The 24,617-nt window shown below is 51.8% G+C and overlaps 1 protein-coding gene and 1 long non-coding RNA gene across 5 annotated transcripts in view; one reads left to right on the top strand and one right to left on the bottom strand.

The window, feature by feature from the left end:
• AMOTL1 (angiomotin like 1) overlaps positions 1-24,617 on the top strand; it is a 75,206-nt gene that overhangs the window by 227 nt on the left and 50,362 nt on the right. Inside the window, exons 2-3 of one of the 2 annotated variants that reach the window (XM_035542458.2) lie at positions 5,680-5,815; positions 7,695-7,745. In XM_035542458.2, the coding sequence (XP_035398351.1) occupies positions 5,731-5,815; positions 7,695-7,745 (136 nt within the window). In that variant the 5' untranslated portion in view covers positions 5,680-5,730. Of the gene's footprint in view, positions 1-5,679; positions 5,816-7,694; positions 7,746-16,358; positions 16,446-24,617 lie in introns of those variants that run through there. The other variant, XM_050713375.1, reaches the window with a different exon arrangement.
• On the bottom strand, positions 17,430-21,872 carry LOC118245882 (uncharacterized). Of its 3 annotated transcripts, XR_004778003.2 has the most exons (3): positions 20,997-21,872; positions 20,759-20,870; positions 17,430-20,610 (listed from the first exon to the last, which is right to left on the bottom strand). It is a non-coding gene; the product is annotated as an uncharacterized LOC118245882 (long non-coding RNA). The 3 variants fall into 3 exon arrangements; XR_004778002.2 differs by having other exon boundaries at positions 17,430-20,870; XR_007708795.1 differs by lacking the exon at positions 20,759-20,870.

Genomic DNA, 24,617 nt, shown 5'->3' with positions numbered 1-24,617 from the left:
TGGATGCAAAAAATAAACAGCATGGAGAAATTATCATCTCTTAACTAGATAAGTGATTGTTACAGGTAAAACAACCTGGCAGCTAATCACCGGTGAAGATAAGTGGCAAAAAATGAGGTGTGGTGGTGGTTGGTAGCATTGTTTTAGCACAGGCAGATCTGTGGAAGACACAAAACGAGACACTGTCTTTGAATTAGGTGGTTTAACATCTGAATCATTGCATTACAATTTAATTTGCTGAATTTGGAAGAAAACAGAAAAGTAGAAGAAATGTTATTATTCCCTGCAGTAACTTGGGGGACCTTACGTAAAACCACCACAAACCTGGGTTGACCCAGAACCTCAGATGGGTTTTACTGAAGGGGCAGTCAGTGCTGGGAGAGGCTGTGGGCATCCCATTGTGTTCTTTGGGGCCATTCCTGAGGGGTCCTTGCTCAGGAGTGGAAGTAAGAGCTTGGCTGACCTTAAAGACAAGATCTTTAAAGCTTTTCAAGTTATTGTTCCCGAATATCTATGTAGATGCATGTACCCAGATAGAGAAGGGCTATTCAATTGAAATCATGACATGCAAACAGTAGTTATTGATTTGCTTTCCACAATTGCTCCATACCCAAAGGGATATAGAAGAGTTTGAGCTTCTGTCCCCTTCAGTGCAGGTGACTTGAGACCTGTGAATATCACCCCTGATATCGGCCTGGGCCAGGCCCTCCAAGAGGGCTTTGTCATGCACCAGAGACAACCCAATGTGCCCCTATGATGCTGGGAGCCCACCTGCTTGCTTCCGTGGTCGTTGCTCTTTTGGGAAAGGATCCTTTTGGAGGAGATGTGTTTCATGGCTCCTGGATGTTTTGGTGTTTTTTTGTTTGTTTGTTCGGTTTTTTTTTCGTTGTTGTTCTGTTTTTTTTTTGTTTGTTTGTTTGTTTTTGCTTGGTTGTTTGTTTGTTTGTTTGTTTTCCATTTCTTTCTTTAGTTGAGGCAAGGGGAGCGATATAACTTGCGGAGGAGCCTGTCCTGACATGTCTGCTGTATGTAAACCCTCAGCTTTTATGAAAAGGGCTTCTGTCCTGGGGACTGGGGAGCCTGCAAGTGCTTCTTGGCTCTGGGCTTCTCCTGTAGCTGTCGTAAGATCAGATTAATGATGTATTAGTTTGAGATAACTACCATGAGGTCATGTTATTAACTTGCAATCACGCTCTGTGCCAGTTGGCTGAAACGCGCCGCTTTAAAAAAACTCTTTAAGACCGGCTACAAATAGAGCTTTTTGAATGATGGCATTAACAAACAGCTCATTAGTCACCTTTTGGACTACTTAAAGGAGAGTGTTCAGGGCAGCAAAGTGGTGCAGTGGGAGGTGAAATGCAGCGACCTGCCCAAGCTCTCTCCCTCTTCTCCAGCCAGACCAAGTGCCCTTCTTCGTCCCCTTCTGCTTGCCTCAGTCCTGCCTTGGCTGCCCTCCTCATCCCTTTGCCATGGCCAATGTCCATCCCAAATCCCCCAAAAATGATTGGTGCTCTTTCTTGCTGGAAATGCACTAGAAGTGTCCAGTCCCTGCTGGGGGGGGTTGCAACAGGAGCAGAAACGGAGATTTCTCTCCCATGTTCTGTTCTCCCAAGCCACTTTGGCTTGGCCCTTGCCATGGTCCATGAGGATGACGAAGGGACTGGAGCATCTCTCCTGTGAGAAGAGATTGAGAGAGCTGGGGTTGTTCAGCCTGGAGAAGAAGAGGCTCAGGGGGGATTTCATCAGTGTCTATAAACACCTAAAAGGAGAGTGCAATGAGGACTAAGCCTCATTGGCTCACCGGCTCTTGTCGGTGGTGCCCAGTGCCAGGACAAGAGGCAATGGGCACAAACTGGCACCCAGGAGGCTCCCTCTGAGCACCAGGCAGCACTTCTGTGCTGTGTGGGTGACGGAGCCCTGGCACAGGCTGCCCAGAGAGGTTGTGAGGTCTCCTCCTTGGGATCTTCAAAAGCTGCCTGGATGTGGTGCTGGGCAGCCTGCTCTGGGTGTCCCTGCCTGAGCAGAGGTTGGACCAGATGGACCCAGAGGTCCCTTCCAACCTCAGCCATTCTGCGATTCTGTGATATGGCCCTCCCATAGGGGCCAAGGCAGTATCGGTTGACTTGGTGCTTCTCCACCATCAAGGTACCCTACACCACACCACTCTGCTAGGCTGGACCCTGCTCTGCAAGCTTCACACATGAGCTCCTAACCACCACAAGTCACTGGAAAGGTTCATCATCCAAATGACCAAATCATTCAATACCAACTGTTTCTCTGCATTGGAAGCTCAGACCAATACGGCGGTGTGTGGTGATCTCCAGCCCTAACCACGCACTAGGTCAGGTGGGAATAAGCATCTTGTGAAACTGTGCCCTCCTTCATTCCTTGTGGAAGAAAGAAGGACCAGAAATGCTTAGCTTGACCATGGAAACCACCTCCAGCCTGTGGCTCCTGGAAAATATCACTGTTTTTTCCCTCCCATCAAGTAGGTGGTTGCAGCTACAGCCTGTTCAACAGCTCTGGAGTTGAACTGTGAGAAAGGAGATAGAGTAGCTCTGAGAAATGGGAGATCCTTCGTGCAACAGCTCACATCCAGTCAGCAATGTCCTGTTTTGGTGAGCCGTGAGGATGGAGCAGGTTTTGTGGGCTGTGTTTGGGTGAGAGCTGCCAGCTTCTTCTTGTCGTCTAGCTTAAGCCCTGCTTGCTGGAGTGTTTAGGGTTTGACACTGTAATCAGTTTTCTATCTGGGTTAGTCTCAAGTCATTAACTTTTATATTCCTCCTGGTCTGGCAATGTGAATTCTGTATTTCATGATACTGAAAAAAAATTTCCCAGCGCAGCTGCTGGGCGCCCAGAAGTGCTGTGTGGCAGATTGTTTTAAACTAGAAATGTTCCCAATGAGGAGCCTGAACGAGGCTTGTTCTCTGCCAGCCATTTCTGATAGATCAGAGAGGTGGTAAAATATTTCTGAAATCATTATTCCAGTGTCATGCTATTTTATTCTGCAGTTTGGAAGAGCTTTATAGGTCAAGATGAAAAGGGACAGTGCTTTGTGATCTGTGTGGGTGTTAGCTGAAGTATAGTGAAGGCTGTGAAGTAAATGGGGTCTTAACTTACCCTGCCTTCCATTATTTTTTATATTGTATTAAGGTATCACGTATCATAGCAGGAATGTCATGTCTTTGCTCATCTTGTGTTTTCAGATGACTGGTGGAAGCTGTGGGTGTGTAAAATGAGCTTCTCCTGTTCTAAATGGAGACCGAGCACAGGATCTGAGTGGAGGCACTCTGGAAATCTGACATTTTTGTTTGTTTGTTTGTTTTCTTAAAAGATGGAGGTAATAGGTGCTGGCTATTGACTGCAACAAGCCCGAGCACTTCGAGCAGCCAGAGTGTAAATCACAAGTCACCGGGCAGAGCAGCAATGCCTCTTTCTTTTCCTTTGTATTTTAGCAAGTCCTCTGCACAAACATTGCTTACAGCTGGTGGGCCCTGCTCCGTGTCTATCTCTTTCCATGCCAACCTACTTTTGCTTTCTCCTGTACTGACTAGATCTTATGCATCATTAAAGTCGGAAGTTGTACATTTGCAATTAATTTTCTGTTTGATGGGAGCTTGGGGCTTGTGTCTGAATCATTTCATGTCCATGTGACTCTGAACAGAGATGGACAGCAGGCAAAGGGCTGGGGTCTGGAAGCTGGCTTTTTTCTTCCGTTAAAGAAACTAGTGAATATGGAAAAGCCATTTTATCTTCTCTGCAATGTTGATAAACTGCCTTTTCGTTCTTTCTCTCTCATACTTTTACTGAACTTGCAGACAAGCCTGTCCCTTGGCAGGTGGAAAGAATAAATTGCCAGCAGTACGCGTTTACGAGATGCCTTTCAGTACTGGAGCTGTGCAAATAATAGGTTTTTCATTTCAGTTGCTGAACTGAAAAATAGAAAATACTTTTTGTTTTGGGTCACCCCCTAAAGGAGAATGTTTCTTTTCTTCTCTAGGATTTTTTTATTCCTTTTCATAGGCATTGCATGATACATTCTGGTTAGGATTATTTAGTGCTTTTCATAGCTTAAAAAAAAAAAAAAGAAAGAAAGAAAAAAGAAAAGAAAAGAAAAGAAAAGAAAAAGCAAACTAGGTCAATCTCAGACAGAAAACATCATTTGAAAAAACAACAAAAATATTTCATTATTAAAATGTCAAAATGGAGTCTTGCAGCTTCTCTCAGAATGTTTGCTCTTTCAGCTAAAACTAGTTACATATTCAACCCAAACTCTCTGAGAGTTTCAGTACCTCGTAATTGTACTTCGGGTGAATTTGCAACATCAAAAAAACATCACGCTGTCTGCACGCAGCAGTGACCTGTTCTGTGTGCTGCTCAGCAAATGCACCCGCACAAGGATTTAATTACACATAATGAAGGTGTTGGGCAAGGGAGCGGGTGCAGTGACCTCTCACAGGCCTGTCCAGCCAGGGAAGCACTGGTACAGCCATGATTCACCCCGATGGGGACACAGCTGGCTTGCCAGGCTGACATGCCGACCTGGGGCTGCCACGTCTTCCTGTGGCATCTCCCCATGGTGGGGTGGTGGCCGGGATTCACCCGTGCACAGGAGATGTGGTGGTGGGGCTGGGTCATGGAGACAGGACCCATACATGTGGCGCTAGGCCATGGAGGCAGGGCCCTCCCATGTGGTGGTGCTAGGCCATGGAGATGGAGCCCATGCATGTGGTAGGACTGGGCCATGGAGACAGGGCCCATCCTTCTTTTCCTGTGCCTTGTTTCATAAAGAAATGGTGCTGTTGTGATGGTGTCCTTCCATCGCTACCTGCTCCTCCCAGGGGCACCCTAAATTCAGGCCCATGATGGCATCAAATTCCAACTAATTCCTATAAATTGTGATGATAAAGGGGGCTTATAAGAAAGACAGAAAGACTTTTTACTAGGGTCCATAACAGCAGGGTAAGGGGTAATAGTTTTACACTGCAAGAGGGTGGATTTAGATTGGGTATAAGGAGGGTGGTGAGGCCCTGGCACAGGCTGCCCAGAGAAGCTGTGGATCCCCCATCCCTGGAGATGTTCAAGGCCAGGCTGGATGGGGCTTTGGGCAACCTGGTGTGGTGGGAGGTGTCCCTGCCCATGGCAGGGGGGTGGAGCTGGGTGGGCTTTAAGGTCCCTTCCAACTCAAGCCATTCTGTGATTCTATAACCCTACTTTAGGGAAAGGAAGATGGGTGAAATGTCCCCGGTGCATCACAGATGCACAGGTCCAAGGGGTCTGGGAGGGAAAATGTGAGCTGCTGTCTCTTTGTGCTGTGAATCCCAGCCATGACTAATGCCCTTGCAGTACATCATCCTGTTCAGAAATAACACTCCATCCCCAGAAATATGGCAAGGGATTAGGAACTTCTCAGCGTTAGCAGAAATTGGAGATGGTTGAAGTATCAGTGGCCTTTTGACCCAGCCAACAGACTTGTCAATATGATAAGTTGAGGTTTGGCAGAGGCAGCTACCTACCCCTTGGTCCAATATTCTTCCTTGAAACATGAAATCTTTAATCTTTTCCTTTCTGCCTGAAACATTGACAAGACATTTTCCTCTGCCGAGAGAAGCTCCTCAGCAGCTGTCAGTGGTGTGGAGCAGGACAGGCATTCAGTGTTGTCTTCTGGTTATTCCCCAGAGAGAGCTGCAGGAGGCATCACAAGCAGAGCTTTGATGCTGCAGATCAGAGATGGACCTTGGTGAAAACTGGAAGCTGGATGAAACCAACTGGTTGTCTCGTGGTGGGATCCATCCCTTTGCCAGTGTGAAAGGAGGTAGGACATCACTGCAGTTTTTAATCTGCCTGGTGACCATGCTGGGAGCCTTCCCAATGTGCTGCTGCCCATCACTGTGCTTGCAGTAGTCCTAGGGGCTGCATGCGGCTATATCCAGCCCAAGTAGTGCTCAGTGTAAAGGTGGGAAAGGTCTGATCCAAACTGCAGGGACTGGCAGATTGACTGACAAGCTCGATCTGTTGCTTGATTTCATTCCTTGGAATAGCCTTTTGCCAAATAAATAAAAAAATAAAAATAAAAAAATAAGTTTTGGTAAGTTAGTACAGCACTTATGGTAGGTGTCGCCACCCTAATTGTCCACGATGACCATGGTTAAGGAGGAGTGAGGAAGAGAGCTGTTAAAGATTCCATTCTCTCTTCAATCATATTTGTGTGGAAACATTTAAGATGGGTGCTCAGGGACGCTGTCCCAGCAGTGACAGGAGGGATGAGGGCTGCCCTGTGTGGGACCACCTATGGTTTCATCCCAATTTAACATGACACCAGACCTCCCAGCCCAAGTGCATGACTCTCCAGAAATTGCCAGGAAAGTACTTGGGGAAGATGCAATGGGAAATAGCCAGCAGACCAATTTCCTGCATCAATTAATCTCTATTTAATTTCCAGCCAGCTGCTGGGATTTGCTTTTTATTTCCCATTCAAACATGTGGCAGACACAACCCCGTGTGCTCCTGCCCGGCCCCATCACCCCAGGCCAGCACCAGCTGTTCCTCGCTGGGGACAGCATCACCTCCATTTCCACCAGAGCTGAATTAGATAAGGAAATTAGTGCTTTAGGAACACGGCAGCCCTGGGCACAACCTCCCAGCTGAGCACCCTTGGGTAGCATCTTTTTAACAGCACAGCTGCTGCTTATGAAGCCAGCCAGTGTGGGGCATCTCTAAGAGATGGGCATGGGGGATTTGCCACAGTCCCTGCTTTTTGCCCCTTAGAACAACCTCTGCTTCGTTATTTTCTATTTTTATTTATTTTTTTTTAGCCATGGACATGCTTTGTGTTATTGTTTTATAGCTGAAGCAACCAAATCTCTCTTGGATTCAGGACCCCACCGCGCTTGGGTCTGTAAAGCAGAGGAGGGCAGAGTTGCTGCCATCAACAACTTATAAAAACACAAAGTAGTTAAAGAAACATTGGACTTTAGTTTTGTATGCAGCCCATTGCTGTTCTAAACTAGTAGTCTTTTCTAAATGATCTCACAGCATTTTATAGTGGGTGGAAAGATCTCTTAGCAACGCCATAGGTATAGACTGCTATATTATGTCATGAACCTGCCTGTCTTAAACACCCTCTGTGATCCCCCTAGCAGCAGTCCACAGTTTCCAGACTAAAATTTATTTTTTTTTATTTAGTCTGGCCAAGATATTGAGCAAGTGTTTTAAACCTGAAATGAAATAAAGTAAAATAATAATAATAAAAAAAAACCCTCTGCATTTTTTTTTCTTTTTGAAAATTACATTGAGTTTCTGGACTTCAGCAGCACTTTGTTATTGAATGAAGTGTTGGAAAATAAATAAACCTCCACCACTTCCAAAACAGTCATCTCTCAGTCCTGCCTGTATTGAGCTGTGCAACTGCAAGCAGCTCGCATCCCCTGCCCATGCTGCAGTGCCAGAGCGTTGTAGGGTGATGGAGGGGACATGGGAGGTCTGACCTGGCTGCTCAGGGCCGTATCCTGCCGGGTCTCAACAACCTGCAAGGTCAGAGACTGCACAGCCCCTGGGCAGCTCGTGCTATCACCTGTCTGTCCCCAAGGGGGAAAGGCACGTGCAGAGTGAGCTTAAAGCAGATGTTTTCACCCAAGCTCTATGCACCTACCTCTTGAGCTGACCTTTCTGAGCATTTCTTCTTCTTCTCTCAGACAATGACATTTCTGAAGGTGCACCAGCCCTATTTGCTCGGGATCAACTGGGTAAGTCCATATGCAATACGTTTTTGTCTTTCTTTTTTTTTCCTCTGTACCCAGCAGAGTGATTAGGAAATGACTTTGTTAAAACCCAGGGCAGACGTTGAATGTTTTCCAGTGCTTAAATTCATCACCACCAGGGCCTTTTTTTGTGTTGCTTTTGAACTCTGTCCACCAGAGGGATGGATGCTAGAGGCATTTAGCACCTTTCTGTGTGAAATTTGTGCAGAATTTCTTTTCTGGGAGCTGAGCTGCCACCTTCCTAGTGCTTGGGTGCTGCTGGGCTCTGGGTTGGAAGTCCAACCCTTGGCTGGCACTTCTGTGACTTACTGATGCCTTGCAACAGGATGAGTTTTTGTTTGCTTGTTTGGCTTTGGGTTTTGTGGTTTTGTTTTTAGTCCTGGGAGCCAGAAGTAGAGGTGTGGAAAGCAATCTCCCCTTAATTCCAAGGCAATGGTCAAGAAAGATGCATTTCTCAGGATGAATTAGCGGAAAGGGTGAGGAGATGAGGTGCAGGGTGGGGAACTTCTGCAGGAGGTCCCCCAACCTCCAACCCTGCAGGTCTGGCACTCAGGGAAGGGGGAAGATCAAGGAGGCACCAGCCCCTCCTGAGGACATGGGGGAAGGCTAGAGATGGGGCAGATGATGGTGGCTGGGGATGGTGCCGGGCTCAGCACCATTCGATGGGACCATGCATTCCGTCACCAAATGGCAGAGCACCAGCCCTTCTTCCTCATGGAAAGGAGCTCTCCTCTTCACTTTACAGGTGATGGTTTCCCCACTGCTCTTGAAACCCTCCTTGTCCCCAGTAAGGATGCTCAGTGTGCATGTGTTGGGCTGCTCAATACATGAGAAACTGGTAGAAACTCGGGTAGGATGGTAAAAGTGCAGGAGCCCAGAGTGGTGATTTTTATCATGTGCATCCACCTCTTCTGTAAACCACTGCTGCTAAGACCCAGGATCTTGAAAAAAATACTGTAAATCCAGAGATGCCCATGAACTGCATGATGCCTCGCTGGCTCTAGAAGGGATGGCAGGGCCAGCAGCTGTCCTCACTGGCAGTCTCATACATTTGATTGCATTTTAAAGGAGTTCTTATGAGCTCTCTCCACTTGGTGTCAGGATAGAGACTGCTTTGACACGCCTTTGGCCAGACGGACGTCTAACAGGGAATGGGAATAGAGCCAACAACCTCCCCTTGGCTGCCTCATTCACTGCCCAGCTGATTTAAACCGAATGAAGTTACTTTAAAACACATTTTCTTTGACACAGCTTCCTCCAGCTCCTTTTCTTCTTGATCTTCTGCATCTCTTCAATTTTCCCTTGACTGGTGCCTTCCTACAGGGACAGGTGCCTGTTTCTCTTAGCCTTGGCAAAACCTCCAAGTCTGAGCAAACATAGTCAGTGACAAAGACAAGCTCCCTCTTCAACATAAGATTTGGTTGGTTTTAGTTTAGAAGCAGATTTTTACGATGTGCAAAATAAGATTTATCTCTGTTTTCTTGATGACTTCGGTCAAGGGGCAGGACTCTGGATGGGGCAGGGATCAGGGATGGAGCACAGGGAAGCCTGGTTCCTGGCATCTCCCCCATGTTAACAAAGCAGTGTGTGGCATCCAGTGTGAGCTGTTTCCTACTGGGGCACTTGGCCGTGCTGGTCAGCATCTCCCAGGGCCTTTGCCCAGCCCTGCTCCCAGCTGAGGGGCAGGAGAAACTCCTCCGACACCACTTCCCTCTGCCTAGTGCTATCAGACATCCCTCAGTCTGGAAAAGATTATTGAAAGCAGTGCTCGTATCACCTTACATTTCCACTCTGCCTTCCAAGCACAGCACAAGACGTGATTGCTCCATCCGAGGTAGACACAGCAGACAAAAGCATGTGAGATAGCAGGACGAGTAATGGAAAACTGATCCCTCTTCTTGCCTCCCTCCTGGCTGGTGAATTTTCAGCTGGATCAGCCTCCTGACCTGAGTCATGCACAGCTGCATGAGCTCCTCTGCCAGGCCAGCGGGGTGGTAAGAGCAACCACAGGGTGCGGGGGGAGAGGACGAGAGCATCCATCAGATGTATGCTGCATTTAAGTGGTGGTGGAACCAGGGCTTGGCAGCACCAGGTCAATGCTCAGCCCTTGTGAAACGGGGCACCTGGTAGAGGAGCAGAGAATAAAGCAGCATTTTAATAATAACATCCTGAGACAAAACATCAGTATGGTAACAAAGCTTCACTATCCTAAAAGTCACAGAAAGGCAGGTCTGAGCAGGGGTCAGCTACGCCTCCCTTCTGCCCGAGGGCAAGACTCACAGACAAAACCACCAAGGCATGGTGGAGCAACCTGTCTTGAGAACTTCCAGCAGCCTTCCCAGGGAGCCTGCTCCAGTGCTTCCCTGCTCCAAACGCTGCAAGTTTTCTTGATATCTAATTAAATGTCTGGAACGTAAGCCAATGACGCATTGTGCTGCCAAAACCAAGCAGAAAGAGTTTACTCATTTTCTCTTTGTTTCATTGTGCCTTCTGTGCTTGAAGGTTGTTCTTTCTTTAATACATCCTTCCATTGGCTGTGTTAAATAACCCAAATCCCTTCTCTCACAGGATGTTTTTTTCTAGACTTGTAGTGGTTTTCCCTGCTCTCCTTTGTCTCTAAATGTTTCTCATCTTTCCTGAGCTGGAAGAAGCCGCCTGGCTGAGGCCGTCAGAGGGCGGGAGGACTGGAGAAAGCCCTTCCGTGGGCCAGGCTGGGAGCAGTGCAGTGCCAACATCTCTTTCAAGGTCTTCCTTTCTCACAAGAGCATGGTCCTGGCTCATGCTTGGCAAGGGATCTGCAGGTCACACAGAACTGCCACTTCATCTGGAGCTTCTCCTCTTCCAGGCGCTACCCAACTGCAGATCACCAACTCGCATCCTTTTTTTCCTGCTTGTCAAGCCTGCCTTGAACTCCAGTCCTGTGTCCAGCTTGCTGGCAGTTTGTCCCAGCCTGATGTCAACTGCAAACATAAAAAGCTGTGCTTGGATTCTGAATCATTCCTGGAAATGCTGATCAGTACCAGATTTAGGAGAGGCTTTTTGTGTAGCCGCATGGCATTAGTAACTAAGCTCTGAGAAGGGTTTTGACCAGTCGTGGTGTCATCTATTAATTCTTTCTTCTAGCCCAGGTTCCTCTCTCTCTCTTGCTTAGAGTGATACCATATGACGCAGTATTAAAATCCTTACATATATGCCCATATAAATGATATCTGCAATTCCCCCCTCATCTACAAGGTTTATCACCTCATCACAGAAGATTAAATTAGTCTGACCAGCTCTGTTCTTGCTGAATCTCTGCTGGCTGTTACTCATATCCTCCTTTCCTGCACATTTGCAAAGCTTTTGATCATTCTCATGTTTCCGAGAATGGAATGAACAATGGCTGGAAAATCCCTTCCTAACACTTCTTTCTCTCTGCCTGTTAAGGACTGGGCTCTGCTTGTCATGCCCAACCCAACCTTTGGAAACCCCTCCTTGCTCTGCTGTTGAGTAACCAGGGCATGGTTCAACGGTACCTTGAGCTATGAGCCCATTTCTGGGCTTCTCTGGAGAAGAGAAGGCTCTGGGGAGACCTTACAGCGGCCTGCCAGTACCTAAAGGGGGCTACAGGAAAGCTGGGGAGGGACTCTTTGTCAGGGGGTGTAGGGATAGGACAAGCGGGAATGGTTTTAAACTAAAAGAAGATCGATTTAGATTAGATATAAAGAGGAAATTCTTCACTCAGAGGGTGATGAGGCCCTCGCAGAGCTTCTCTTTGGATGCCCCATCCCTGGAGGTGCTCAAGGCCAGGCTGGATGGGGCTTTGGGCAACCTGGTGTGGTGGGAGGTGTCCCTGCCCATGGCAGGGGGGTGGGACTGGGTGGGCTTTAAGGTCCCTTCCAACATAAACTACTCAGTGATTCTGTGATTCTAAGCAGAGGGCAAGGGAGGCAATGGTGACCAAGGGACAGAGCAGCTTCCATGAAAGCAGACACTGGGTAAATTACAGCTTGCTGAGGTGGAAAAGAGGTGCTTGAAGGAGGATACGGTAGACATATGGGAGTTACGAATGACATAGGAGTAAATAAGGAAAGCCCTAAAACAACCCAAAGGAAGTGTGTCTTCACACAGTGCACAATTACATTGTGCAACTCATTGCCACAGGATGTCCAGCTTGCCAAAAGTATGAATGGGCTCAAAAAGTGATTAGAAAACATCATGGAAGAAAGGTCCATGAAGGGCTCTCAAACCCAACGATGTAGCTGCAGCCTCTGGCTCAGGAAGTTCCCGCAGTGCAGGAACTGCTGGAGAATAGGTTTGTGTACTAGAGGAAACAGCACATGTGTTTGTCCTCTTCCTTATATTTTCCCTGCTGTCGTCTGCTTAGTGGCCATGTCAGAGAGAAGACACCAGGTTAGTATAAGCCAAGGCGGTCCTTCGTGTGTCTACGGTGATTAACCATGAGTAAAAACCACCACCAACCCACACCTCCTCTTTTCCTTTCCTCGCCTGCCTCTCCTCTCCCACAGCCTGGCTGCTGGATTGCAGCAGATATGAATCAGGCTGTGGCTGTTGTGTTCCTTTTGTTCTGCAAATGATGAAACCAGAACATTTCACGCTCGCTCTGTGGCCCTGCATTGTCTCCTTGGCAAGGCCTGAGGTGGAATTTCTGGCCTTGGAGAAAGTGAGGTCAGGGAGGGAGAAACTTTCCCCACGGAGGAACATGTGCAGATGGCTTTTCTGTCTCTCTCCCTTGCTTGCTCCCTTCTCTCCTCCCTTCTCTTCCATTCCCTCATCCCCCCCTTCTTTTCCACGTCCTTCCTTCTCCACTGGAAATGTTTCCGCTCACTGTTTTTAGATGATCTGCCTGAATGGCAGAGAAAAAAAAAAGGAAAAAATGTGATTGAAAAGGGAGACCCCCAGCCCTCCCTGCCCCAGGCTCTTGGGCAGGCTAATGGGAGCGTGCTGACATGGAAAAATAGAGCGGGAGAGCAAGGTGTGAAACCCACCCAGGGAAATCAGGATCAAAACGCTCGTGTGGATGAGAGGAAAGCCCAAGGACCCGTGCTGGATAAATGGACACAGCGGTGGTTATCTTGATGTGCTCTCTGCACCTGTAGCAGGGCCAGCAGCAGGAGCAGGAAGCTCCCACAGCCGCCGACTGCAGGAAACGCTGCTTCGGTGCTGCAGCGTGCCGGGGGAATAAATACATCCAGGAATGAAATCCCACTGGGTAAGCAAAAAGGGAAGGAAGAAAAAAAAAAGCCCCGGACCCTGCCCTGTTTGTTCCCAGTGCTGAGCAGCCATCCAGCTGTTTCTTTTTCCTCGTTGCCTTGACCTCATCCCATGCTGGAGGGAGCCCAGGGAGCAGCGCTCCGCTGCGCAGCGCCTGCCAGAAACCAGGCAGGTCAAGTTATTGGGGAAAAATGAAAGGCTCTTTGGCAGAACTGGAAAAACAGATGTGCAGAGCGCTTTCTGCTGCCTCCAGATACAACACTGCCTGTGAAGCACTTACCGGAGGGGACCTGGTAAATATTCACAGTTGTCGCTGTGTAAACCTTACAGCGGCTGTTCATTTGTCCGGGTGCATTTCTTCAGGGCTGCCCCAGCAGCTGAGCTCCCGGCCCACCCGGTAGCTGGCTTCTTCACACACCTCTGCCAGACGGGGCTTGAAACTGCTGCAAGGGGACTCACCTCTGCCCGGAGCTCGCAGGTGTTTGGGGGAAGGTGAGGATGGTTAAAAGGAGCTGACACGAGCTGTGGCCGGTGAGGAAAGGTGAGGCTGTTTCCATCCGATGGGGCAGGTGGTACAATTGTTTTTTTTGCTTGTGGCATTAGGAATCTGTGTGCTTTGCACACGTGGGTGGATGGAAATGTTACAAGCATCCACACCTGGGTCACTTGGGGTTTGGGATGTCCAGCCCCAGGTCTGGGGGCGACAGCAGCGCAGAGGTCCCCAGCTCTGGGTTTATTGAATCAAAATGGAATTGAAGAGGAAAAAGTCCTTGAGGATCACTTGGAAACATGCTCCAGAAAATGAGGGATATGGGGAAAAAGAGAAATTACACTTCTGAGCAGAATAACAGGTTGCTTTCCTCAGAAATGTAGCGGCGCAACTCGTGCTGCCCTTGCTAAACTACTGAGAGACAAGAGGGCAAATAATCCCATTTCTTGATACGTTTGTTCCTCTAGCACTGAAATCATCGCTGATGAATTTTGCCTCCATTTATAGACAGGAGGGCTCATGGTTCACCAGTGTGTGTAAGCAAAGCCAGAATTCCTCTCCAGGGCAGGTAGGAGAGGATGCTGCACAACCGGGGATACTAAAGACCTGATCGTCCAGTGGATCAAGGTGCCTAATTATCTATCGTCAAGGTTTCCCTTGATTTCACAGAGGATTTAGTCATTGAAAATCTTGAATTTGGACCTAAATTATCTGCTGTGAGGTACACAGGGCATCCGCAGCAGGTGAGGGAACTGAGCATCCCTCTCTCATCCAAGTCTGCTCCCCTAAGTCTGTTTATTTTTCCCCGAGGAAGTTAAAATGTGTGCCAAGGATGCGATGTTTTTCCTTGCCTCCCCCTTGAAGAGCAGAGGGGATTTGCAATTCCCTGTTCTGCTCAAGTGCAAACCCAGCCTGTATCAGCTGCCCAGGGAGGTGCCCCGGACCTCTGCCGTGCTTGTTCCCAAACCAGCCCCACACCCTGGAGGGCAGCGCCCCTAAAACTCAGACGGCTCCCGTAGGTGCTTCAGCTCCACAGCTTCAGAGAATCCTGCAGGGACAGCAGCTCTTGCTGCATTTCTACCCAAATTTCCGCCTTCAGCATGGTGTTTTGGAAGCAGAGCCCGCTGTCAGTCCCTCTGGGGCCTGAATATCGTGTCCGTGTATGAAGATGGAGGAGAAAGGAGTGCAAGCAGAAGGGTGGCCACGCTCGCACCACACAGCTCGCTCGGCTGAAAGCGCCTGGGACAACGGGATGCAGGAACCCAAGCAGCATGCTGGCGGTGCCCAGCACCCCAAAAGAGGTCCGTCTCATGGGGCATCACCGGGAAAAGGGTGCAGAGGGGCTGCTCGGCCCCGCCTGCCTCCGCACGGCTCCGTGCGAGGGTCGGATGTGCCGAGGAGGGGAGCGCCGGGCTGTGCCAGCCCCCGGGGAGCGGTGCCGCGATGCGTTGGTGATTCACCCCCGCCGAGATGGAAACGCATCCTGTGGGGCCGGCGTCCTGAGGCACGGAGAAAACCCCAACTGGCCAATTTCCTCTCGCCACAGAGCTGGTCCCGTAAATCCTGGGGTCGGCGTGAAGCGCCCTGCACGCATGCAACTGGGCAATGCAGCAGGTGGGCAGCAAGGGGAAGGGGCTGTGTTTGTAACCCCGTGCTCAGGGCTTCGAGGTGAAGCTGGAGGATGCCCTAGGGGTCGGGAGGATGTCTTAGGGGATGGGGAGGTTGTCCTAGGGGATGGGACCCTAGGAGACGGGGAGGATGTCTTAGAGGATGAGGAGGATACTCTAGAGTATGGAGCTCTAGGGGCTGGGGAGGATCCCCTAGGGATTGGGAGGATGCCTTAGGGGATGGGGAGGATGTCTTAGGGGATGGGAAGTACGCCCTAGGGGATGAGACCCTAGGGGATGCAGCCCTAGGGGATGGGGGAGATGTCCTATGGATGGGGAGGTTGCCTTAGGAGATAGAGAGGATACCCTAGGGGATGAGGCCCTAGGGGATGGGTAGGATGTCCTAGGGGATGGGGAAGATGTCCTATGGATGGGGAGGATGCCTTAGGAGATGGAGGGGTGCCCTAGGAGATGGGAAGGTTGACCTAGGGATGGGGAGAATGTCTTAGGGGATAGGGAGGATGTCTTAGGGGATGGGGCCCTAGGAGCTGGGGAGGATGCCCTAGGGAATGGGGAGGGATTTCTTAGAGGATGGGGACAATATCCTATGGATGGGCAGGATGCCTTAGGAGACAGGGAGGCTGCCTTAGGGGATGGGGAGGATGCTTTAGGGGATGGGGAGGGTGCTTTAGGGGATGGGGAGGATGCACTAGGGGATGTGGAGGATGCCTTAGGAGGTGGCAAGGATGTCCTAGGGGCTGGGCAGGCTGCCGTAGGAGACGGAGAGGGTGCCCTAGGCGGCTGGGACGATGCCCTAGGGGCTGGGGACAGTGCCCTAGGGGACAGACAGGACGCCCTAGGGACTAAGGGAGGCTGCCTCGGCTTAACCCACGGCTCTGGGGCTCCGTGTGGCCCTACGGGCACCGCCCGCACCCCCGCAGGCCCCTAGGACGGGGGGGCTCAGCCCCGGAGCCTCCCCCAGCGGCCCGGGGCTGCCCCAGCCCCCAGCAACCCCGCCCCCCGCCGCTGGCCCCGCCCCCTACCCACTAACCACGCCCCCTACCCACTAACCACGCCCCCCACCCACTAACCCCGCCCCCTACCCACTAACCCCGCCCCCCACCCACCAACCCCGCCCACCAACCTAGGCCACGCCCACAACCCTCCACCACCGCCCACAAAAGGCTCGGCCACGCCCGCACTGTCAAAAAGCCCCGCCCACAGCGCCAGGCCCCGCCCCCCCCCCCGCCCGCCCTCGGCCGCCCGCCCCGCCCCGCCCCGCCCCGCCCCGCGGCCCCGGGCGGATCGCGGCGGGGAGCGGCGGGGCGCGGATGGCCGCGGGGCTGCCGGGGACGGCGGGGCGCGGAGCCGGAGGTAACCGGCGGGGGGCGGCCCCGTCCGTGTCCGTGTGCGTGTCCGTGTCCGGCCGGCCGGCCGCAGCTCCCCGCGTACGGGGGGTTGGGGGTGCCCGCGGCCACGTGTGCGGGGAAGCGGCGGCGCACGGCCGGAACCGCGGCGGGGTGCTCCCGGGGATATGCCCGGGGGGGAGCGCGGGGAGCGGGCGGGGGGGGTGGGGAGTGGGACCCCCGTCCCGGGGGGGGGGGGATCCGGTGGGAAACGGCCCTCCTCCGGGGTCCCGGTGACCGTGGGAACGCCCCCGTGGCCGTGGGATCCCCCCCCCCCCCCGTGACCGTGGGGATCCCCCCGGTGGTCGTGGGGACCCCCCTCGTGGTCGTGGGGACCCCTCCGGTGACCGTGGGGACCCTCCCGTGACCGTGGGACCCCTCGGTTGTCGCGGGCACACCCCCCCTCCCCCCCCCCCCCCCCCCGCCGGTGGGCTCGGGGCCGCCTTCACCCAGCCCGGCCGTGTCCCCCCCGCACCTTCACCCGGGGGAGTTTTCCCCGCTCGGCACCGAAAACCGGGAGAGGAGCGGGGAGAGGGGACGGGGGCGGCCCCAAAAGTGACGTTTTTTGGGGGGATTTTGAAGGAGGAGCGCGGGGGGGGGGGTGGTTCTGGCTGCAGACGGGGCTTCGCTGCGGCTCGGACCCGGGGCCTGCCGCGGCTTTTCCTGGTGGTGCGGGGGGGGGGGGGGGGGGGGGGTTGAGATTTCACCCCCCCTACCCCCGCGGGGAGAGCAGAGAGCAACTCGTGTCCGAGCGCAAAATGCGTTGAAAGAGGAGTTAAACCCCCCCCAACAAAACCCAGACCCCACGCCAAGTTACATCCCCCCCCCCCCCCCCCCATCGCAGTCCTCCCGCCAGGTTTTGTGCTCCGTGGTTTTGCATCCAGGCAGGTCGCCGCTCGCTCGTTTTTCCTCTTGCGATGGAAAAAAAAAAAAAAGTGGTGTGCGGTGGTGGTTTTTTTTTGTTTTGTTTTGTTTATTTTTATTTTTTTTCGTTTTCCTGGTGCTGTTCGGAGGGGCTGCCACGCGCCTGCGGGGTCCCAGAGCTGCGCCGGGGCGTCTGCGGGGCCTCGGGCTGCGTCCAGCCAGCTCGGGGCTTTCTGCTTTGACATTTGTACACGTATCTGTGTTTTTTTTCCCCTTCAAAAATAAGCCGAGAGAGCTTTCTGAGGGAGGAGTGGCTTTGAAGTCGGGGTGTCCCCTTGTTTTTGCAGGGTGCCGTTCCCATATGTGTATGTCCGTGGAGCTCTCTCTCTCTAGCCGTCGGGAAATGACTCCGAATGACTTTGTGCTCACTGGGCTCTGAAATCTCTATAAGGGATCCAGTCCTCGGGGCTGGCAAGAGGATGTTTCAGACAAAAAAGCATCCCGACCCCGTCCTGCCGGGGAAACGGGAGCGAGGCTGTAAAAGGGAGAAGGGGCAGAAACCGGCGAGGCTTTGGCACGGAGGTGATGCCGGCGTGGTGCAGCGTGTTAGGGTGGCAAATAGAGGGGGAGGGATGCGCCCCAGGCTTCGCTTTCCCCTCGGGGAGCACTGAGAGGGGACAGCTTCGACCTCTCGGCGCAGGTGCTGCCCCTCCGAGGCCCCCCGAGGATGGCAGAGTTTGGGATTGCTCTAACTTATTTCTCGTTTGTACCCACAAATGACTGCTGAGGTGCTGCGGAGGAGCTCGGGGCAGTGCCCGTGCTGCTCGTCCCGGAGGTGACCGCGTGGCGTTTACCCGGCAGATGCGCGTCTCGGTGGTGATCCCTGCCTCTCCGCCAGGTCCGCAGCAGCTGCAGCAAAGCGGTGCAAAACGGGACCGAAGCACAGGTTTCCTCTGCAGAAGCTTCGGCTGTTTTACTCCATCCCCGTGCTTCCAGATTTGCTCGTTTAAAACCGCTTCTTCCCTCGCTGCCGGTCAGACGAACCCAGGCTGATTTCGGAAAGCCGCGGGGCTTCGGCCTCGCCGGGGAGGGCTCTGCTGTGCCCCCGGGATCCGATCGCCCAGGCGGAGCTGCGGGCACGGGGGGACGAGGCTGAAGGTGTTTCCAGCAGCTGGCTGGCTTTAGGGGCAATGTTCCTTGGGGTGAGGTGGGAGAGCGTGCCTTTCGTGGCCCCACCGGACTGGAAACCATGAAGAGGAGGGCTGAGCGCTGACGTTCTCACCCAGCGACCGGCTGCTTGTGGAGTAGTCCCAGTGGAAACTTCGGTGCTGGGGAATGTTTTGTGGATTTGGGAAAATCCCAGGAGGATTTTTGGTTTCGTACAGCAGTGTGTTTTTTGGCAGCTTTGGGGTGGATGTGATCTGGTTCCCATTTATGTCCTGAATTTTAAAATAGAACAGCCTTCATTCATCAGAAGCAGAAATACAAAATAATGCTAATAAGAAGAACTACATCACCTTCTTCTGTTAAAAAATCATTAAGGAAACTGTTTTTATTGAAACTTTAGGCATTTAGAAAGTGTATCTCTTTTTCTGGTGTCTTATGTGGCTTTTTCAGTAGGTGGGATTCAGCGCTGAATTTTTGGGGCGTGAAGCTGGGGAACAGCCGAGCGAAGTCCCTTCAGAGGCATCCTGGTGCACGTGAGAGCAGAAGCAGTGGGATGCTGCATTTCAGGAAAGCAGAGCCTGGGATGAAATAACAGAACAATTCTTGGGACTAGCTGTTTTTGATGTAAATGTGCTTTAGTTTGGTTTATTCAGGGGAAATCCCTGCTGGATCTGGGGATGGCCCTGGGGTCCCCCGAGGTGGCTGGAGGCACCCGGGTGTGCACGGCTCGGGGTAGGCAGCGGGTCCCAGGGCCGAGCAGGGCATTTGGGTGTCCCGTAGCGGGTACGTCTTCCCCTGCCTGCAGCGTCTGTCGGTTTGGGGCCGTTTCTGAACCTTTTTGGAGCCGCAGGCTGCTCGCTGTGGGCCGTTAGAGCGATTTTCCCCGCTGTAAATCTGAGCTCAGCCGTTTGGGAGCAGGAGCGAGAGGCAATTATCTTGTTAGCGCTTCTGCGGGTAACGGCTTTACTGCGCTTCTGCCTCTCAAAAGCGGCCGAATATAAATTGCGTGTGATGATTTAATAATGGGAGGCTCGTAATTTCAATATATATTCGGGTGGGAAGAAGGCTTCGTGTCTTTTTCCCTGAGACGTGCCGTCTGAGATAAGCAGAGCCCTTGCATTATGCTCAGGGCCGGGTTATCACAAGCGGCTCTTAACGTGGATCAAATGAAGTGCCTGGTGTACGGCGTGCTGGCTGCGTTTAAAAAAGGAAAAGCTCGAGAAATATGAAGATGCGTAAGATAGAGTTCAATGCCTGCATTTTCCGTTCAAGAGCACTGTACGGTCTTTGTACTATTTTTGTTCTGCCCGTATCCCAGACTCCTTTGTACGCTTGCAAGTTTGTGGGAATGACTCAGGGAGAAAGCTATTTAACCTAAAGGACACCACTGGCGAAAAAATACGTGGATAAAGAGCGATGGCGGGGCTGCGAGCGGGAAACGAGAGGGGTTTGTGTGTGTAGCAGAGGAACAGGACCCTAAACAGCCTCCAAATGGGAGGAACGGGGCAAAAAAGAAAAACCTCTGCTTTTTAAGGTGCCGTTCAAGCAGAGCGAGAGAGGAGTTTTATAACGTGGTTGCTTGAAGTACCGAGGAACCAGACTTAATGATCCGCAGTGTCTGTGCAGTCTGAGGTCCCGTTTCACTTCTGTTTAATTAATGGAAGGGCTTAAATATCCCGTGAAACCGATCGTGCCAGCGCCTGTCTGCAATGTGATCGTTTTTAAAGGCAGTAAGTACAGCAAAGTTGACCGTAGCTTAAACTCCGGCTTTGCTGATGCTTTGTCAGTATGTTGTGGCTGGTTGATGCATGATTATATTATTTTCTGCTAAAGAAAAAAAAAAAAAAAAAGGCGTTTTCATTCCCTAAGAATTTGCATGATGACTTCTCTCTCGGATGAAAGGGTTTTTTCATGCCTTGGGAAGGAGAATTGACGGAGTAGTGAAATGTCTCCAGTACAAGCGCTGCTCTGATTCACCAGCTCCATGCCAGCCTTTGTACTTCACTCCTCGACAGTTTCTTCCCTCCCTGCCTCCAGCTCTGAACACCACCTCACCTTTTATCTCCGAACGGCGACGCTGACAGAAGTCGTAATCACGGCGCCTGGATCAAAGCAGAAATTTCAATTATTGATTCGATTCCTTGAGCCCTCATTATAAATCCAGGCGGTACTGCAGATCGGTGCCGCAGCCTTAGAGGCAAATTCGTAGCTTATAATGAATAGAGGCACGTATTTTTCTGCAAACCGTACCGAAGCCACATGAAAGCGTGTCTCCTCGCCCCGCCTGGCTGTGCAGGTGCGATAACATCCCGCTGCTGTTACAACACCCCCCGTGCATCCCGCTCCTCCGCAGCGTGCGAGCCTGGGAAGATGGGGAGGAGGGGAAAGAAAAACCAACAACCTGTGAATGATTAAAATTTCATAAAAATCCTATCCCTGCGAGATGAAAGCTCTGCCGCCGCCCGTGTGCCCCTGCACGCCCGTGCACCTGATCTGCGGGCATCCGCCGGGCAGGGAGGCTTGGCCCCGCTCTTCCCAGCATCCATGTGATCCTCTGCCAGCTCCGGGAGCTGCTTTCCAAGGGTGGCTGCTCTGCTTTGTGCCGAGCTCGGCGTTGGTTCGCTTTGTTTTTTTTGCCGGGGGGAAACGTAGATGAAAACCGGCGCGTCGGGCTGAAGCGAAATGGAGAGCGTTCCGCCTTAGCTGCCCTTAAATTTGGGTATTTTCGCCCGATTCCTTGGCAGCGATGGGGTTTGGACGCCCCCATCTCCTTTTCTTATTAGCCTTTGTAGTTCGGTGCTCATTTGGATGATGCAATTTTTGGTGAGGGAAATGACGGTGCCAATGCTGGGGGCGGGCTCATGGAGCTCTTTTTGGGCAGGAGAGCCCTTGGGTAATTCTCTTCCTTTCTCGGTGGCCTGGGATACTTCCACGGAGAAAGCATTTCGAAGGTGGAATAAGGTATTTATATTCCCTGCTGGCTTGGCTGCGAGACAGGAGGACAGATGTGGGCTTTGAAACGCTGTCGTTTTGGTTCTGTCAGTTTTGGGGTGTTTTGGTGAAGACGTATAAGTGGGCTGAAAGAACACCGCCTACTCCAGATACGGTTTGAGGAGGAAATGTGCTGCTGGGAGATGCTGGCGTTGCTCTACAGACGTGGCTTTCCTGTAATGTCGCGGCCCCGCACTTCCTATGGGGTTTTGGTTCAGCTCCCACTCAAAACCAGAGCGAAACCACATCAGAAACGGGAAATATTCAAGCATCGCTCCTCCATCTGTGGGTCCTTGCCGAGTCCCTGGCGTTAATCTTAGCGAGTGATTCACCGAAATAGTCGGGAATCTTCAAATGAATTGCACGGCTGCGTGGTGAGGCTCCGGGATAACGCGGCGTGACGTGTGCTTAGCTTAAACCAGGGAAACACACGAACGGGTGCCGGGCAGGCACTCAGATAGGGGAGAATCGGTAACGAGGGGTGAATCCAGCAAGGACTGACCCAGCCCAGGAACGTGGTAATGCCTCAGATGTAGCAGGCACCAGGTATGTGGCAGCTGGAAGGGTGATGTCTGTGCACCGCTCTGCGTCCTCCGGGTTAAAGCCCTTCCCTGGGGATGTGTCCTGGGAGGGGTGATGGTCCCTCGGTGCCCGGTGATGTGGCAGCATGTGCCATGGACTTGCAGCTGGGTTTTTATTTTTTTTTCCTATAGTTTTGTGCTTATGGTTGGTGAGCGTTCACATTGTTAGGGAGTGGAGCTGTTACATGGAAAGGTTTTGACTGGCTGAGCAAAGGGGTTTCCATAAAACTGTGCCTTTCTATAGTGCAACGCAGCTCCCTCAGTTTTATCTTTAATTTAAGGTGTTACTTTATAATACTTTAGGTGAACAGTGGCCAGTGCAATTGGCCAGACTGAGGTCTCATGGGGGAGAGAGGCTCGGAGCAGTACCTCGGTGCTGCATGAGCTGTGCTGGGAGGGGATCTGGTCCAAAAAATGTAACTTCTGGGCAATGCCCAAGACCAGGGTCTTAGCTGGGGAGCATCTCCTCCCTGTTCGGAGGGCTCAGTCCCCCTCTGAGGATGAAGCTCTCTCTTATGACTGAAGGAGCCTGTGCTGCTCACCAAGGTGTCTCAGCAAGCGTCTGATGTTGCTCGGTCTCTAAACCATTCACCTGTGGGCACCGGATTCCCTGGGTGAGCTGCTTCTCATCTCCCTCCTCACCTTTTGCTGTAATTCCCAATAAAACCATCTCACTTGCTTCTCCTCCTGTGTCCTTTGCTGTGGGTACAACCCCCAAAGACAAGCAGTCAGGTGAGAATTTCTGCTGCCATTACAGAAAACCAAGTCTTTATTTGCTTTTTTGCACCTAGGAAGATTTGAAGATGCTACCCCAGGGTGCCTACTGGCTCAAAATGCAGGAGGCAACTGGAAGAAAGTAAAAATTTTAGTAGCAGTTTCTTTCTTTTAGGCTTTGTTCGGTGAGTGGTGAGGCCTAGCTGGTGGTTGAGGTTGCTTGCAATGCTCGAGACCATTCTTCTTCCTTGTGTGTGCAGATTTTGTTTTATCCCAGTCCAGCCTTTATTTTTAAACCAAGCCCGGACTCGTAACTCTTCTGTTTCAGGCAGAATCCCCAATTCCAGGGCAGGGCTGTGTGTGTGTGTGCAGGAGCAGTGAAGGGTGTCTGTGGTGATGGTCTGCGCCAGATTATGGAGGTAGTGTTGGAAACTGGGTCCTGAGATTTTTTTTTTGTCTTTATCTGTATCAGCATTTGTGCTGGAGCTGTCTCCCGTGCTAATTTTGACAAACTTATTTGCCTCATATCTACTCAAGTGAGCAGTCTTCCCTCCTTGCTCTCTAAATATAGCTAACCGCCGTGCAGATTCGTGCATAATATAAATGGTGAAGTGCTGAATTCATTAACATTTCGCAGAAATGCCCATTTCCTCTCCTCTGCGCTCAGAGGAAAATAATTTCTGCGTCTTCATGCCTGCAATGACGATGGGCTAGATCCTGCCTCCTCCTCCTGCCCTGGTCCGTGCAGGGGCGTGGAGTCAGCGATGAATTGGACGTAAAAATGTGTGAGCTTCTTCTGCAAGCTTGTCCCTGTGCTCGTCGGCTTCCTACCCTGCCAGGATGGACAGATGTCCTGCTGGGATGGGTGGACGCCCTGCTGGTGCCACCACAAACCCTTCACCTCCTGCCCGAGCACGTCCCTCAGCAGTGCTGGAGGTCAATGGCCATCTCTTAGCCCAAAATTTTTGGCAACCAGTGGTGGTGTGGAGCGGGATTTGGCTGCATCCCCGCTGGGGGATGAGATGCTCACCTCCAAGGTCTGGACCTCAACGAGCCTTCTCTTTGGGAAGATGAGGAGAAAGGAGTTGGAAGGGGAAGAAGCCAATGCCATTCCCACCTTAACACGGCCAAGAGGCATTTTGCGAGAGCTCGTTAAAACAAACACTGCTAGAAAAAGGCACCCTGAGAGCAGATTTAGGAAGAGCCTCAGTGCGCGTCCAGAGAGCCTGGTGCTGCGGGACTGATCCAGCCTCCCCTGTCTGTGGGATGTCTGAGCTGGGGCGCACGGCTCCTGTCGGACGTGTCCGGGGGCTCTCCAGCTACATCCTCTCTCTACCATATTAAGAACATCTGGTCCAAGTGATTCATGAACTCCCTTGATAGTGTTGGCCATATTTTATGTCTCAGTAATTTTCTGTCTTAATGAGCTGTTAGATGTGAGCAGATTTTGCGGTTAAGCCTTTCAGACTGTGGCCCTGTTGAATGTGTGGCTGAGTCCTCACCTATCCGTCTGTCCTCTTCCTTACCCACTCCCTCTTTTGGTTTTATGCTGGATCTTGGCTTTGTGTCCTGGGGCTGTGCCTCGTTTGTGAGCTTGTTGCTGTTCAGAGAGCCACAGAAGGGTTGGAAGGGACCTCTGGGTCCATCTGGTCCAGCCCCTGCTCAAGCAGGGACACCCAGAGCAGGGTGCTCAGGACCAAGTCCAGGTGGTTTTAGAAGATCTCCAAGGAGGAGACTCCACAACCTCTATGAGCATCTTGTAAATCTGTTGGCTATTATGAGCCAGGCTTGGTCAGCCTTGCTTTGGTCCTAGACTGGAAACC

The sequence above is a fragment of the Cygnus atratus genome, chromosome 1 (genome assembly GCF_013377495.2).
Source record: "Cygnus atratus isolate AKBS03 ecotype Queensland, Australia chromosome 1, CAtr_DNAZoo_HiC_assembly, whole genome shotgun sequence".
Lineage (NCBI taxonomy): Eukaryota > Metazoa > Chordata > Aves > Anseriformes > Anatidae > Cygnus > Cygnus atratus.
This window is presented reverse-complemented; position numbering and strand designations above follow the sequence as displayed.